A 17578-nucleotide genomic window follows, 5' to 3' on the forward strand; every position below is an offset into this window, starting at 1 on the left:
TTAGTGGACAACCCACTCTACCACCTGAGCCACAGCTGCCCCGCTCTCTCTTATACACACTCTCTCTCTCTCTCTCGCTCTCTCTCTCTCTCTCTTACACACTCACTTCTCTCTCTCTCTCTCTCTTACACACTCACTTCTCTCTCTCTCTCTCTCTCTCTCTCTCTCTCTCTCTCTCTCCCTTTCTCTCTCTCTCTCTCTCAATAATACTTAATAATAGTCATCAGTGCTGGAAGCTGTTGTGCTGCACTACAAGGCCCCTTTTCCACTTGTCAGTGCCGGAGGAGCGATAATGTCAGATCTGGTTTTTCAGACAGGAGCGTGTCAGGTCACTGAAGACAGAGATGTCTTCAGGGGAATGTGCTCCCAAATGTTCAGTGCTTTGTCTCACCAGCTTCTCGTTTGTATTAGGCTTTCTAAAACGCTTCTCACTGCAGTGTTGTAAACTGAGGGCTCAATAGTTAGAGCAGAGAAACACTTCATAACTGGTTTCCTCACAATCAAATCTGGACTTGACATCCAAGAATAACAAATCAACCTCGGTTCTGTTTTTCTTCTGTCAGTAGGGTACAACGCACTTGCTGTTCTTTGTATAGTTGTTTATTTTTTTCCCGCAGAAATCCGACTTGGAGTTTAATTTCTATTACACAGCATTTTAGGTGAGATCCGAGTAAAAATTTCATGTCACATTTTCACTGGTGCTATCTATAGCAATAATGTACCCAAAAATATGACTATTAAATGTCTTAATATTTATGCATCTGCTTGCTGGGTGTCTCACTCTGTGTTTATGCAGCTACTACTGATTAGGCTTTGAAGGAAAACTCCATCCTGAAACCTGAATTAAATACATTTCTATTGAAATATTTGATATATTTTGTGATTTCTGGTGCTAATTAGTTGATTGCTGCATTTTTTTTTTTTTAATTATTCATATGAGAAGTTGTCTGCCACTGATGTCACAGGGGGACAATTGCAAAATTTTCCAACTTGTGATGGCTGTCAGTTTTTCTTACTCTTACCGATTTCCAGCAGGTTAAACATCATATTAATGAGGAAATAAAAGAAAGAAATTCATTTGAGAAGTTGTGGAGACCGCAAACGCTAGACTCTGAACGTTCTGAGATGACGAGCACGATTGTGTTGACCATGTTATTAGCAGGAACGTTGAAGCTTTTGAGCTTTATCTGTTTGAGCAGAGCGTACAAATGAGGTAGTGCGAGACAGATGGAGCAAGTCCTAATTCTCACTGGCACCACTATCAGCAGGTACTCAAATGGCATTGTGGGTAATTCAGGAAACTGTTACCAAAGACAAAGTAGACCAACATGTCAAAGCAAGTAGTTTAAATTAAATTTAATTAAATTAAATTAAAAAAAAAAAAAAAGTCAACTCGGACATTACATTACAAAATAAATATTGGATGCCAGTGAAAATCATCTGTTCATTTTAAATGATATATATTCTAATCATTCAGGGTGGATTTATTTTTTTATTTATTCATTTCATTTCTTTACTGAAAATGGCAGTTTAGTATGACCATCTCATAATATTCTCTGTTCTTTCTTTCTGTCTTGTGTCTAGGCTCGGTTCTCTTACTTGCACATGAAGTACCTGTTCTTCTCCTGGCTGGCCGTGTTTGTAGGAAGCTGGGTGATATATGTCCAGTACTCCTCCTATACAGAGCTGTGCCGTGGACATGAGTGCAAAAACTCTATTGTGAGTTCAGCCCCAACATTTCACACCCAAGGCCAGCATATCTGAGCTCCTCCGAGAGGCGATAATCGTGATGAGGGAGCCATCTGCTGGAACATGACTACAGTTTAACCTGTCAGAAAATACAGTGCAGAGGCAAACAGTGGTGTTTCTCTGATGTGAAGTGTAAGAGAGTGTGTGTGTGTGTGTGTGTGTGTGTGTGTGTGTGTGTTTATTTCAGTGTGATAAGTTCCAGAAGGGGGTGATCGATGGTACAGCCTGCAGCAGCTTATGTGAGAAGGAGACACTGTATTTTGGGAAATGCCTGTCTGCCAAATCCAGTAACCAGGTCAGAATATCTAATTGGTACTTATTTCCACACACACACATGCTTGTAGTCTGAATCATTCAACCACCTTGTATGTTAAAAACCTTAAGACAAAGGCAGGAAGGCATCGTTATTGAGATTCAAATATTTGTACATAATACAACCTCCTGAGGTACCTTCATCTGGCAACATTTTGATGCCATCCTTTGCTTTCCTACATATCCCATAATCCTGTGAACAATTCAGTTTGTAAAAAACCCCAGCTGAACAGTGGGAAGAAGGGGAGAAGTTTGTGGACAAATAAGTTATTTGTAATATTAGATTTTACAGGTGGCACGTGGGTTTGCTCCAGGTTCTCTGGTTTCCTCCCACTCTCTATAAACTTGCTGATAGGTGGATTGGCTATACTAAATTGCTTCTGAATGTGAATGTATGTGTGCATGTGGCATCCCATCCTGGTGAAATACCCGCTTGTGCCCAGCGTTTCCTTGACCACCATAAAGCAGTTACTGGACAATTAACGACTTAAAAGTTTCATTTCAAGCACCAAATATCTGTTCTGTCCCCAGTGACGCGTTATTCCGTCACGTCTAACGAACTTTAGACTTGGTGACCTTTAGCATACTGTATGTAGCCTAGCAACATAGTGGTGCCTGTCTCAAAACATTTTCTTGCAGGTACCTTCATACAGTAGCTGTCAAAGCTTTGCCTTATAAAGACAACTGACTTATGAGACAGCAAAGCATTGAGGTAGCCTATTACCTCCTGTTTTGGACACATCTAATTTCAGAGTAACAGAACAGCCTGTCCTTTTGAAATTTTCTCCACGACCGCTGTTCTGTCTAAAGACTGCATGAAAGAATTCTAGGAGATCTGTAGGGCTGTAATAGATTGTGTGTGTGTGTGTGTGTACGTTCCAGGTGTATTCTGGTAGCTGGGGAGATTTGGAGGGTATCATTAAATGCCACATGGAGGACGTTCCTCACTATGACCTGGAAGCAGAGCTGGAACCACGGAGAGAATCTGCAGCCTTTAATAGGCCCACTAAAGGCACATCTGTGGAGAAGTTCAGAGAGATGGTCCTGAGCCATCTAAAGGTGAGAGCAAAGTACTTTAAAATTCTAATGGAGGAATTACAAGTACTCCTAGAGAGTCCAAAAGAGCATAATTAGCCGTGCTTGGGAAGAATGGCATTAATATCTCCTTTGTCAATCAGAGACACATTAGCCAGTCACAGGCATCTATGAGCCCATGTCTTGTTGCTCTCCTCTAAGTGTGTTTAGCTGCCCTTTTGATATTGCCTGAGCAGCAGTTGGTAGCAAATGTGGTGGCTTCAGGCGTGTCTCAGTGGAAGCACATGGTAGCCCTCACCCTCTTAGATTGGTAGCTGTGGTGAGATACACTTGTGGAGGGGAATTTGAGACAACTAAATATGGAACATGTCAATCCCGTCTCAACTGCAAGTTGCTTTTGATGAACATGTAAATGCAAATGTAAGTGTAAATAATATACAGTATACTGCACATTTTAGTAATTCTAAAGAGATAGCCCATGCCAACAGCACATCCAATGCCAAGTAGTGAACAGAAAGTGAGGGTTAATCAAGAAGTATTCCGAAGGATTCTTTTCACTTTCTTCTGTAATGCATAACTGATTTAACATTATCGAGCACGGGGGTTCTCAACCCCAGTCCTGTGAAGTTTTATCTACGGTCACCTCTCATATACCCACTCAAGAAAGACTTGAAAATTTGTGATCAATTAGATCAGGCATGTTGGGAGTAAACAACTGTCAAGAGAAACGCTTCAAACCGCACAGCGTAGAGCATCCTCGGGATTGGAGTTGAGAAGGCTTATCTAGTGTGCTTGTATGTACAGTATACACATGGCAGGTAACCATCTAGCAGTTTCCTAACCGTGGTCCTGGAGTAGCCCTTGTCCTCAGGTAGGGCTGTTAATTAGCTGATTAGCAGTGAAAATATTCAAATGTACAGGACGGGGTATTCCAGGACCAGCGTTGGGAACCTGTGATCTAGTATAACAGCTAAACAATGTATTCATGTAACTGTGGTGTCCTACAATTATCAATATTCATAATTAACTATGCACATTACCCTGCCTTTAGGCGAAGGTGGGCGATCAGGCCAACCTGCACGACTTGGTGGGGCTCGTGCTCGGCGTGGCTGATGCCAACAAGGATGGTGAGATCTCTCTGGCAGAGGCACGCTCAACCTGGGCTCTACTGCAGCTGAATGAGTTTTTGATGGCGGTGATTCTGCAGGGGCGGGAACACACTCCAAGGCTGCTGGGCTTCTGCGGAGACTTGTATGTAGTGGAGAAGGTGCCGTACACACCACTCTATGGCCTCAGCCTACCCTGGGCCGTGGAGTTATGGCTTCCAGCAGGCCTGCGCAGGAGTATGGATCAGTGGGTGACGCCGTCATGGCCTCGCAAGGCCAAAATTGCGATCGGTCTCTTGGAACTAGTGGAAGACATCTTCCACGGGCCATTTGGCAGCTTCCTTATGTGTGAAGTGAATGCAGCGTGCTTCGGTTACACTGAGCGCCATGACCTGAAGGTGCTGGACGCCAGGCGCATTGCTCCTGAAGCTGCTTTCCAGAAAGTGATGCGCGAGCAGCGGTGTGAAGTTGACACCGACTGTCTATATGGAGTAGATTGCCACACCACCTGTGACCTCACGAAGCACCGCTGCACCACCGAGGTGACGCAGCCAAACCTGGCTAAAGTGTGTGGTGCGCTGAAGGACTATCTGCTCCACGGAGCACCGCCGGACGTGAAGGAAGAGTTGGAAAAGCAGTTGTATGCATGCATGGCCCTGAGAGGAGCCACCGAGCAAATGGAGATGGAACACTCGCTCATCCTGAACAACCTGAAGACACTGCTGTGGAAGAAGATTTCGCACACAAAGGACTCCAAGTGAAAATCAAGTTACTGTAGTTATGTAGACAGGAATCAAACTACAAAGGTGTCCAATCGTAAACGGGGCTTTCTAATTCAAATGTTTCTTAAATTAAGCTACTCTGGGCTCCCAAGCGAGATATCACGATGGTGCAGTGGGTATCATTGCTGTCTCTTGGCTCCAGGGTCACCGTTTTGATCCTGAAGTCATGTTCCTCCCTGCGCCCACATGGGTTTCCACTGGTTTCCTCCTACCTCCAAAAAACTTGTTGCTATTTGGATTGGCTATGCTAAATTGCCCTGTGTGTGAACGAGTACAAGTATGCGAATAGTGCCCTGCTATGAAACAGCTGAAAATTAGGTATGACTAACGTGAGAAAATTGGGTTTCAAAAATTAAGCCAGTGATAACGATACACAATCAGAGCAAACGCACTATTCTGAGCGCTTGCCTGTATACCTTGTTATAGAAGGCACACTACAGAGAGAAAATAAACACAGTGGGCATCCTGCCAGGGCTGATAGAAAACTGACCTGCCACTGAAACAATCTGCCCGAAGCATCCCAGTTTCTGTACTGTAGAGAAGGGGTGAAATATTTTTGGAAGATTTATAAGAAAGCTTGTTCTAATACCCTTTGTCAATAATTTATTCCAAATGTAATTTTTGTAGAGAGACTGTATGTTGTTGTATAAACCATTTTCAGCAGCAGTCGAGAAAGCAGACTTGAATGCTTTTTTTCTTTCCTCAGTAAATATGAGGCATGATATATTTATGTAAGTTAGAAGCATGTGATCATTTGCAGAACTTGTAGCATACGTGTGTGAGAATGTAATTCTGATTTGAGTTGGAAAGATCAGGATCACTAGTGGACAGAAATCAAGCTGGGGAGTGGGAACTAAAACATTTGTCTAAACAAAGCCTTACCTGTTATTTTTAATCAGTAACTGCATATGCCACTGCCCATAAGTTATATACAGAACATTGTGTACTTACAAAAATATGTATTTTACAAAGCATATTTGTCCATAAATAAAGACTATATAAATTATGTTTGTTAATTCAGTTCTTAAATCACTACATGGCCAAGTATATTTCACACCTAACTGAGAAAGATTTGTACTTCCCTCCCAATCCCCAACCAACTAAACGGTTCCTAAATGTTGTGGCTTTATTAGTAAAATAAATAAATAAATAAATTTATTTTAACCATTAAAATAAACATGATCCCTTAGATCAATACTATGTAGGTTTTCAGAGCTATGAAGATTTTAACACCTATTCCTAGTGAATTGAGATTGTTTAAAGGATTTAGAACAGGGTTCATACAGGTGCTTCATAATGAAATTAGGACTATACAAGAGATATGGTCATTCAAAGAGTCTCCATTACTTCTTTTTAAATGACAAAATTTGGTCGTTAAATTTTTTTATGGTGCCTTTTCTAGCCCTGCTGGACTAAATTTGCATTTCCCAGGCATTGCTTCGTCTTCACCTTAACATAAATATTCTCCAGGTGAATGACAGGAGCACTGTTCAAACAACTCTCAAGGGAAAGGTTGCTAGATGATTATTCATTACGCCATCACGTATCCTGCCTAGTGTCTGTTTCTTTCCTACTCTGTGCTCACATACTGCATTTTAAGTACAGCTGAATTCCCAATAAAGCTGTTCATTGTTAAACCAGTCACCCTGCAGAGAGAGGTGTGTCTGCAGGGGGAAAGCAGGACCAGCCACTCTTCTGTGGAAAGTAGCTAAAAGGTTTGGCCAAAAGTAACTAGATTTGTCACTAGGTGCTCTTTTGAAGAAGGGAAATAAATATCCGTAAACGGGTCTGAACGGTGGACCAGAGCGGTGTGTTAAAAGCGAGAGTGAAGAGCAGGGGGACGAGGGGCTGCAGTGGAGTGTCATTTGAAGGGAACAGACTGTATTCATATTCTATCAAAAATAAGCTTGTTAGCGATTTCATATTTATTGACCTTTTTATAATTGAAGCACTTAAGCACCACTCTGTAAAATATGGATACTTAAGGATTTCCAGTAGTTAAATTTCAAAAAGCCAAATTCAAGCACCTTGTATGAACCCTGGTGGAAGTTTAGTGTCTTGGGTCTTTGACCAAATCTCCATAAGTTTCCAGGTAGGCAGAGGCCTTTAAATTCTACACTTTCCCAGACCTTGTGTGAAGACCATACTAAAACCTTGCTTTTTATACAGTACAAACACAAAATTGAGCTTTTCAATAGATTTATTAGAACAAAATTCTGCAAAATCATACGAGGGTGTTCTAATCCTCCTCTGCAGCCTGAGCACGGAGGAAACTGGCTTTCTTCTGAGCAACGCGGTCTTTCCTCTGGGCCAGTGTGAGCTTGGCACGGTTCCATCTGTCAGAAAAAAAATTCAAATTAGCAAAACTCAGTTTTAAAACATTTAACCAATCCATGAACAGCACCAGTTTTGAGGTAATGACCAAGATCTGCACAGTGCTTAAAGCAGAAAAGATTTGTTGAATAGGTGTTGCTCCAGTTTTGAGGGGGATGAAAAAAAATTAAATTTAATAAAAAAAAAAAAAAAAAAGAAACGTGAAAATTCAAAGCATATCAGGACCTTTGCAAAGCAAAAATCTTCCCATTTGAAGTCCAAGGGAAGGTGATCATTCCAAACATACAAAAACGTGGATGTGTAAATACACAAGATTTATGTAGGTTTTACACCAGGGGTGACCAATCTTACCCGGAAAGGGCGAGTGTGGGTGCAGGTTTTCATTCTAACCAAGTAGAAGCCACACCAGAGTCTATTGAAAGCCAAGATCAACTGATTAAACAGGTGGAATCAGGCATGGCTCCTGCTTGATTGGACTGAAAACCTGCACCCACACCGCCCGTTTGCAGATAAGATTGGACACCTTTGTTTTACACATTGTATAAGCAGGCACACTGAGTTTTTCTGAATTTGACAGACAACTAGCAGTGAGTATAGTCTGGAATTTCCTGAATGCTCAAATCAATATTATTCAGAAACTACAACTTGTGAAGTGATTAAATGTCACTTTACACCGCAAACTGTATTACACGCCAAGTTCCCACCCATTAGGATGATACTGGACCAAATGCTTGTAAATACCCCAGTCATAACACATCGTGCACACAACCTTAACACTGAGGAACAAAAACAACAGATTTTATTCCATATTCTGAGGAGGCTGTCATACTAGAGCTGCAACTACGAATCGATAAAAACGATAATCGAAATCTCTATTGATTGGGCAGCATGGGGCACCTTTACTCATCGAGTTACTTCTGTTCCAAACACACATCTGAGAGTACAGACCAGTGTCCCAAATGACATACTATACACTTACATTATGCACTGTGTACTCTACAGTCTAGTGTATGACATTTAGAAAGGTAGTATCATCTTGAATAGAACACTAGGGGTTTTTTTACTAACCGGAAGTATAAGCAGTTTCCCAGTTGATGGCACATGATAACACACGTAATGCGATGTAGAATACGCAGAGTCAACAACAATGACTTTCTTCAGTTTACTGTTTGTCAGTGTTACCTTTTATACCAAACATTGCTCCTCACTCGAAGAGTAGACGTGGTGATAAACCGGGGGTGTGCGATTAAGATCTGTAATGTCTAATTTAAACGGTACGATTAAACGCAAGTAAAACAATATGCCTAAAGGCAGTGAGTAACAAACCGTAAGGGGCAGTGAAAGTGAGATTTTAGTATTAAATTAGGACTGTAATTTAATTATCAGTGCTTTGTGCATCCATAATGCATAAATACTTTCTTAATTAAATTAAAACAATCGTTACATCTCTCTCTCACACCCAAGTTCGGTTGCACTGGAACTGAGCCGCAATTCCCATGAACGCAGCTAGTGCTTAGGTCCACACCTGTTCAGGAAGTAAAATAACTAGGGCATGTGTTTTAGCCGACAACATTAGTTTCCACAATACATGTGTACCATGAGTGGCACAGGAACGTAGTGGGACACAGAAGAGGTCCACTGCTGCACATACCACCACCAAAATTTTAAAAATACATATGGTGACTCACGTTGTGTTCTCCATGCTTGTTCGTGATGACATAAGATGAACGCAAATGCAGCGGAGTTTGACTGATGGCACCAGGAACAATCACGCTGATTTGGACCGCAGCAAACATACCCAGTGTGAAAACCACCTTAAATACTAGATCATACACTCCCAGCATGCTGCTACACTACAGACTACAGCAAGCCCCACTTTGCTTTGTTTTGCATCTGTCAACGTTTAGCAATTACGGCACTAAATCAGTCTTGACAGGTCAAAGGCAACCATGTTCTGGTAGTAATGCTAAAAAAAAAAAAAAAAAAAAAAAAAATTCAATAAAACAAATCAATCAAAAATAAAGAACGTGGGGACGATGCAGTATTATGAAACCTCTATACATTTGCCTTCACCTATAATACAGCTCTCATTTCACTCAAAGGAAACGAGATTAAGAAACTCAAACATTAAATGGCTACATTAGGCAAGTTAATTTCATTAAAGTAACACTGCGTGACTGTAAAAATCCAATAACATTCTAACACAGTACCATACAACACAAACTCAATACATGTAGATTCATTAAAATCGACAGTCTGAGAAGGAAGTACGAGCAGAAGCACGACAGACTTGGACTGTGTAAATCAGGAATATTGACATGCCCAAGTCAGCGGTCAGGAAATGGTTGATGTGGCTGTTGGCAGTATTCGTGTTGGCTAATGCAATCATAACCAAACTATTTGTTGCAGTGCCAAAAAACTAGTACAATAGCCTCTGGTGTAAGCTTGAAATTTTTCAAATATTTTCAAATTACTAAAATTAAGAAATTTAAGACTTCTGTGGATCATGTTTACAAACTGTGGTTATCATTCAAGACTAAATTTTACAAAATTCATTTCCATATATTTTAATAATCCACAGATGTCCTGTATGTACAACACTAACAGTCATCGCTTTAAAGAATCAAGTGTACAAACGAATAACCGATTAGTATTCTCTAGAAGTGTCCCAGGGCAGCTGATCTTGTGCGATGCTCTCAGATTTACGATAGTCATGGACAACCACACTGTTCCAAAACAAAGAGAGAAAAATAAAAAGGTATACACACCTCTTCTTCTTGACCTCCCTCTTGGGCTTCTTTTCATGAACTGGATTTTCACGGATGGCTGCGTGGGCCTTCTTGTACATTTCCTCAATCTTACAGGAGAAGGAAAATGTTTTTAAACACTTCCATTTGCTAAACACACCTTTCATAACTTCAACGTCGGGAAGTGACGATGTTTAAGAATCAACTACCTCAATTCTGAAAAAGTTGGGACAGTATGGAAAATGCTAATAAAAACAAGGAGTGATTTGTAGATGTACTCTGACTTGTATATAAAGAAAAAACAAAAACAAGGTATTTGAGGTTTTACCTAATCAACGGCATAGTATTTTGAAGAAACATTTATTTTGAAATTGATGCATGCAACCTGTTCCAAAAAAGCTGGGACAGGGACAATTTAAGAGTAATAGCAATGTGACAGGTTGAAATGAGGTGGTGATGTGAAACAGGTGAAGCAATCGTCTAAACACAGCATATAAGGAGCCTACAAAAAAGGCCTAATCCTTCAAGAGCAAGGATGGATTGAGGCTCGCCAATCTGCAAACAGATACGTCAGTGAATAATCCAACACTTTGAGAACAACATTCTCCAAAGACAAATCGGTAGGATTTTGGGCATTTTACCTTCTACAGTGCACAATATAACGAAAAGATTCAAAGAATCCAGTCAAATCTCGGTGCGCAAAAGGGCAATGTTGAAAACCACTTCAGAGTGCGTGTGATCTCCAATCCCTCAGACGTCACAGTCTTAAAAACCAGCAGGAGTCTGTAATGAATATCTTGATATGGGCTCGGGAATACTTTGGTAAACCTTTGTTAGTCAACACCATTCGCCGCTGCATCCACAGATGCAAATTAAGGCTTTACTATGCAAAGCAGAAGCCATACATCAACACTGTCCAGAAGCACCGCCGACTTCTCTGGGGTCGGTCTCATCCAAGATGGACAGTAGCACAGTGGAAATGTGTTTTGTGGTCTGACAAGTCAACATTTCAAATAATTTTTGGACAAAACAGCCCTGGTGTTATCCGGGCCAAAGAAGAAAAGGACCATCCAAGCTGTTCTCAGCATTGGGTCCAAAAGTCAGTGTCTGTCATGGCATGGGGGCGTGTCAGTGCCCATGGCATGGGTAACTTGCACATCTATGAGGGCACTATTAATGCAGAGAGATACGTACACATTTGGGAGCATATGCTGCCATCCAGAGCAGGACAACACCAGACCACATTCTGCCAAAATTACAAGCACATAGTTGCGTAAGCAGAGTGCGCAGGTGCTAGCATGGCCTGCCTGCAGTCCTGACCTGTCTCCGATTGAGAATGTGTGGCACATAATGAAGCGCAAAATAAGGCAACGAAGGCCCTGTACAGTTGCGCAGCTGAAGAAACGCATAATGGATGAATGGGGGAAAATTCCACTTGCTAAACTTAACCAACTTCAGCGCCCAAACGCTTAAGTGTTATTAAAAGAAAAGGTGATGTTACACAGTGGTCAACAGTACCAACTTTTTTTTGGAGTGTACTGCAGTAAAATTTTTTAAACGTGTACATTTTCAAAATAAATTCTATGCACAAAGTAAAACATCAAATAATGTGTTAATATATAGTACAGGAGGAATTCCATTTTCAGATGACTTTTTGCATTTTCCATACTGTCCCAACTTTTTCAGAAATGGGGTTGTAGAAGTCTAAGAAAACACTTACGCTGTCAGGGGTGACGCCGTTCTTGATGAAGCGAGAGAACTGTTTCTTGTATGCCTCCTCATCCTCCTCCATCAGGAGACGCATGTATTCAGCCACGTTCAGGCCCAGAATGTGTTTGCGGTGGACCTCTGCGTTGAACTCTTTGCTTTCAGAATCATAGCCAGGGAAACGCTTGGTGCTAGAAAGAAAAGGGAGAAGCATTACTGTCAATACAGGAACCACAACCATATTCAGTGTTTACTAACTGCTATTCGGGGGAAGAAGAGGACTAAGTTAGGAGGATCCAAGTATCATAGCTGTTTTGCTAAAACTGACAAGACCACTTATGGCTCCATTTTGACAATTACTCATTTTTATGGCTTAGCCATTAAACTTTCCTTTGCCTTAAGCTGCTTTCAGTCCCGTCTTGAAACTACATCAACTGTGCAAATGAAGGACCAACTACAGTTTGCTCAGTTTGAAAGGAATCATCATCAAGCAGCAGTAGGTCTAACAAAAGAGCCTTGGAAATAACACCATGTTATCAAAACACCAAAGCAAACACACAAAAGTCACCACTGTTGCAGGAGAGCGTTCGAGATCATGTACCTGTGAGGAATGGACAGTCCTCCGTCTACGGCTCCCTTAAGGGCTCCGAACACTTTGTTTCCAGTGGTGGTTCTGGCAAGGCCAGCGTCCAGGTAGCACGTGAAGGCACTGGGCTTGTCATCAATGCTCTCCACGTTGAACTCGTCTCCGGTGATCTCCACCTGGCCCTCGTACACCTTATCCAACCCAAATTTGTTTAGCAGCTAAGGAAAAAAAAAAAAAAAAAAAAAGTAAAAAAATAAATAAATTTAAAAAATCCTCAGTGAAGTTGGTCATTTTTAGCCACAAACAATTTGAAGTACAGGTTCTGTGAGCTAATATAAGAGCAATACACGTCAATGCATGCATGGCCTGCATCACTGCAAGTCATATTTAAGGTAAAGAATATAATAATTGCAGAATGGATCAAATCAGATTAGGCACAAAAACAAAAATCACTAATCTGTGCTGGTACACAAGGACCAAGTTTGTAAATGACCTGGGTAGCACTTCCACAGTCAGCAGTGAGGGAAGCCATGTCCCGTTCTCTCTCTCACACGTTTTTAAACAAAGAAACTCAACCAAAGTTAAATAGAAAGGTTTAAAATGCGAAGGGAATAATAAAGTCAAAGTTGTAAGAATATTGCTGCAGCAATTGCTTGAGAAAAGACCTAGCAAAGGGAGTTAAAAACGTTAGCACAGTGAAGCGGTAAGATGAAGGAGAAAAAAACCCCAGAAAATCAAAAGCAGGATTAACACCAAATTATTGACTGTACTTTGAACAAGGCAGCAGTGGTCTAAAATCTACTCTCTTCCAGATAAACTGCTCTGATTTTGCAGATTCTTCCTCAAAGGTTAAAAAGAAATGTTTGTCTTATTGCAGTGAAATCTCAAAATCCAAAGAGGGTGATGCTGCACAAATATAATTGTAAATGATACGATGTTTCATGTTCAAACCACTAATGCATATGAAACAACCATGTATACAGGTTCATAGGGGAAAAACACCTCCATAGTTCACTTGGCCTGCACACAGAACCACAGAGGAAACGTGTAAAAGCATTAGCACAGATGTCACACAGAAACACTAATCCTGTGCAGGCAGGACTAAGGACAAGTCTGGAAAACTAAGCAATGAAGAAATGAAGCTGTTGGCAATCCATGCTGAAGCTGAAATTTTTAGAGTAAGGTACAGCCAAGATGTGGGTACGAGCCAATTACCAGCAGAGAGAAAACACCAGATTTCTTTTGATGCACAAACTCGAATTAAAAAGGTCAATTACACCTCATTGTCTACAAACTCACTTATGTCACACCCTGTGTGATGGGACTTGAGGCAAATACATGTGTCTCCCTTATACTATTTGAAGGCTAACGTCTGAATGACCCAAAGCCTATAATCCTAAGCAGTAACAGGAGTAAGCAGTGCATGGGAGTCTTACCCTGCGGGCGAGGAGCAGACCAGTGCAGTACGCTGCTGCGTAGTTCGTCAGACCCACAGTGACGCCATACTTGGGGAGCTCATGGGAGTATGCTGCACACACAATCATGTCTCCCTCGATCTTGGCATAGGCAATCTGAAACAAAAACAAATTAAAAATCATTTATGTACACCACTGGACACATGTAAACAATAGCAATAATCACAAAGCTCCAACACTGTAGTTAGTTTTGATGTCCTGTGTCCACAGATTGTAGGTCACACAAGACAACTGATTCTGAAAGGTCAAACGCTGCAGTGGAGGTTTCTCAAATCAATACAGAGATGAAAACTGCTAATGTTTTGACAGTTAAGATGGTGAAGTGATGAGAAGACAAGTTATGGAAGCTTTGTATAAAGTTGCTCAGGAAAAATCTTGAACAAAACCATGAACTAAGAATTAAAATATGTTTTTGCCAAATCGGATATCTTTGTCCTGAGCATGCTTACCCCACCCAAAAAAAAAATTCCCCTCACGAGGCATTTAAGGGGGGAATCCAGACTCTTAAATTAATTTCAGGCACTGACTGCGCAGAGCATGGCAGATTCCCTAACTGAAACAGAGTACCACTGCCTGATTCAAGCTTCTGCCACCATCCAAGTTAAAGCAAACACCAACATGCACCATGGCTACCGAAACATCCAACAACTGAACATGCAGTACTGGAGAACAGCAAACACTTTACCACAACACTTTATGTAAATGGACATCTCTCGTCACTGGAAAGGGTGTTGAATAACAAGCAATCACGATGATGAGTTTTAAAATGATCATGCGGTCATTATCGGACCAATTTAGGACCCAAATAGTTTTAAGGCACCTTGCTGATTTTAATGTACATTAGAAGCCTGTATTACTCATGTCCAGGTGTATGAACCTCTACATCAAAACTACAGGGTGTCCCAAAAGTCTCCATACATAGGGAGGGATGCAAAATGTCTTCCAAAATTTCATACTTAGTTGGACATGGCAAACATCTCTCACACACACATTGACACCAACCGAGAAGTGGACGTCCACGAACATCCACCGACGAAGGCACAACCAATGTGGTGCTGACACAGTGGCCTGTGTACGGAGACTTTTGGGACACCCTGTAAACTACTCCTTAGGCATCAATCAAGGGCATCGTTTAAACACTGCACAGAAAATAAACCCATAAAAAGCCACATGGTACAAAACCAAAATTGAATACATAGTTGGGGAGTTTGAGATTTAACACGTTCACATTTAGCTACTCACCCCTATATTACAGTCCATTATGTATAATGTATTACTACTGGAGAAAGCCAAAATCCTGATCGTGATTAAACTGTGACAGAGCATGCAGTCCTACAAGAACCGCACATTTCTGCAACAAGCTACACCCCTTCCACAGGACCTGAGCAGGGCCTAGACAATATTGTTAATCATATTAGACTGCTAACCGAGCACACCATTTCCTGTTGTTCTTGTAATCACTCTGACATCTCAGAGCCTCTGGACACGTGCTGTGTGCATTTGTTAAATTAATGAACACACATCCCAAGTTTGCACATTATAACCCAAAGCATATTCTGACCCCAAGGTGTATAAACAATCACACTCTGCTATTTTTGCCTGCAACATTCATTCAATAAATTTGAGGGAATGCTGTTGTAGGAAAATAACAGGGGTGTGATGCAGCCCGATGCAAAGGTTATTTCCCAATAACATGATGTCCAAAAATGTTTCTCTGCCTTAAAGTTACTTATTTATTAAAAGAACAGAATAATACCTTTTCCATTTATAGTTAGTATAGCACATGTTTAATACTGTGGAACATCTGCAAAACAAGTTTGTTCATGGTATCACTTTTTTATAGAAGCTATCTCCAGCCTCATTTTTCCCTTACTGACACTGGAGACTCCTTCCACTAAATTTAAACATCTCCAATTTATCATAAAACTTGCCTCAAGTGTTATCACCGTTTGCAGGACTACCAGACCGATAAAACATAAAACAAGACCAGGCTTGTGGCTATCTAACATGAGACTAGGCTAGTCTGGTGTCCCTAGCCAAAGAGGAGGAACAACTAATCTATCATTGTATGGTTTTAGCTGCTACAGTGCCATATATAGTAGGCTAGCTGTCCTTAAGCTCTGCTTATATCATGTTAACATAACTTGGAACTCATATAGGCATTTACACACTTTGTTTTCCTGCTCAGCATCAGATGATGTTACTGTTTCAGTTTAAACCCCTCCATTGGTTTAAAAATAAATAAATAAAAATAATCAGTATATCACCATTCCCCCCACTCACACTAACTGACTGAGCTAGAGACCCATCAACCAATAACACACAGTATTTCCACACGTTTTCCCATAAACCCTGTCTGATTAGTCTTTCACTGAAAATAAAATACAACACTCTGTTCATTGAAAACACAAAATGATAACTCTGCCATCTTTTCCTGATGTTCAGTTACTCACCTGACAGACAATGTCCCTGTTGGAGAAGCGGACAATCATCCTGTACTTGGGTGTGTTATATTTGTTCTTGTCTTGGATGACCAGGCGTTTGCGGGCAAAGTAGTCAGTTTTTCCCTCTGTGACAAGAAAAGTATATATATATACACATATTTGTACACAAAAACAAGGGTTTAAAAAAAAAAAGTTTGTTAATATCAAAACAGAGCCAGTTTACAAGTCTCACCTCTCCTCCTCCTGAACTTCACCTGGTACCTCTTGAAATAGGCCTTGTTCTTCACTACTTTTACAAATCCCTGTTAAGAAATGTTGCACCATGAGTCTGACATACACACAGAGCATCTACATCACATCATCTCACACTGCATCAAAACTTCAACATGGCAGCAACACACAGGACTGCAGTTAGCAGGGCTAGCATGTAGCCTCCAGGTGTATAAATTGTGCTGTTTTTAAATATAATTAACCCTGCGACGTGCGATTTCCTCCTAATATACGTTTACCACAAGTGTAGTTTATAAACCCATGCAGTATTAAACATACAGATGTACTTCTCGGCTCAGGAAAGGCTGGAAACATGCCACATTAGGCCACGTTAGGAGAGAAACACCGGGGTTTGCAAAACAAAATCTAACCCCATCCGCCATGTGTTTGAGATTTAATCATAACAATGACCTTTAAGACAAACATGCGACAGTTGAGAAATCTTATAAGAACCGTATTTAGTGTTTTAACCAACCATTTTGCAGACTTTTTAGTCTCCGAAGCCGGAGCCAGGAGTCAAACACCGCTAGGGATTGACTCCGCTGCACTGGAAAAAGGAAGAATAATCTGCGCATGCGCAGTAAATACCATACGCGCAGGGTATATGAAGGAGACGAGAGAGTTCATTCAGAGACAAATGTTGTAGATCGCCTCCTATTGGACTGGGGGAAATAATTACCACGTTTACGTTTCACACAAGGGAGGTTTACATTTCCTTCCTACAGTACGTTATTATCTGCAACACAATAATAAATAAATAAATAAATAATAAAAACTATCTCTTTTTTATTATTTCATTTTCTCTTTCTGCAGAAGAGATCCTGTAGATGATCTTTTCCAGCAATCATACCCCCAGCACTGCACATTTTGTCTCCCTCATCTAACAAACGTGATTCATCTCATCAGCTCATTAGTACAGACTGCATGACCTGAATTGGATAAGGGAGATAAGGGAGACATCCAAAATGTGCAGTGCTGGGTGTCCTCCAGGACAGGTTTGAGAACCCCTGCTCTAGACCATCTCTCTAGAC

General features: G+C 40.9%; 2 protein-coding genes and 1 non-coding gene across 4 annotated transcripts in view; 1 reads left to right on the top strand and 2 right to left on the bottom strand.

The window, feature by feature from the left end:
* dipk1ab (divergent protein kinase domain 1Ab) overlaps nucleotides 1-5418 on the top strand; it is a 28224-nt gene extending 22806 nt beyond the window's left edge. For both annotated transcript variants that reach the window (XM_053636229.1, XM_053636230.1), the window contains 4 exons: nucleotides 1585-1719; nucleotides 1937-2044; nucleotides 2944-3120; nucleotides 4148-5418. In XM_053636229.1, coding sequence (XP_053492204.1) covers nucleotides 1585-1719; nucleotides 1937-2044; nucleotides 2944-3120; nucleotides 4148-4963 — 1236 coding nt within the window. In that variant the 3' untranslated portion in view covers nucleotides 4964-5418. The remainder of the gene's footprint in view (nucleotides 1-1584; nucleotides 1720-1936; nucleotides 2045-2943; nucleotides 3121-4147) is intronic.
* A 1748-nt stretch (nucleotides 5419-7166) lies between these two features.
* On the bottom strand, nucleotides 7167-17130 carry rpl5b (ribosomal protein L5b). The gene is made up of 8 exons (XM_053636232.1): nucleotides 17023-17130; nucleotides 16510-16579; nucleotides 16287-16402; nucleotides 13795-13929; nucleotides 12374-12576; nucleotides 11786-11963; nucleotides 10087-10175; nucleotides 7167-7320 (listed from the first exon to the last, which is right to left on the bottom strand). Exons 1-8 carry the CDS (start codon nucleotides 17023-17025, stop codon nucleotides 7224-7226), a joined length of 891 nt encoding a protein of 296 aa, XP_053492207.1. The 5' UTR covers nucleotides 17026-17130; the 3' UTR covers nucleotides 7167-7223.
* LOC128615226 (small nucleolar RNA SNORD21) lies at nucleotides 12174-12264 on the bottom strand. Its single transcript, XR_008387163.1, has one exon. It is a non-coding gene; the product is annotated as a small nucleolar RNA SNORD21 (small nucleolar RNA).
* Nucleotides 17131-17578: the final 448 nt, after the last annotated feature.

The sequence above is a fragment of the Ictalurus furcatus genome, chromosome 11 (assembly GCF_023375685.1).
Source record: "Ictalurus furcatus strain D&B chromosome 11, Billie_1.0, whole genome shotgun sequence".
Lineage (NCBI taxonomy): Eukaryota > Metazoa > Chordata > Actinopteri > Siluriformes > Ictaluridae > Ictalurus > Ictalurus furcatus.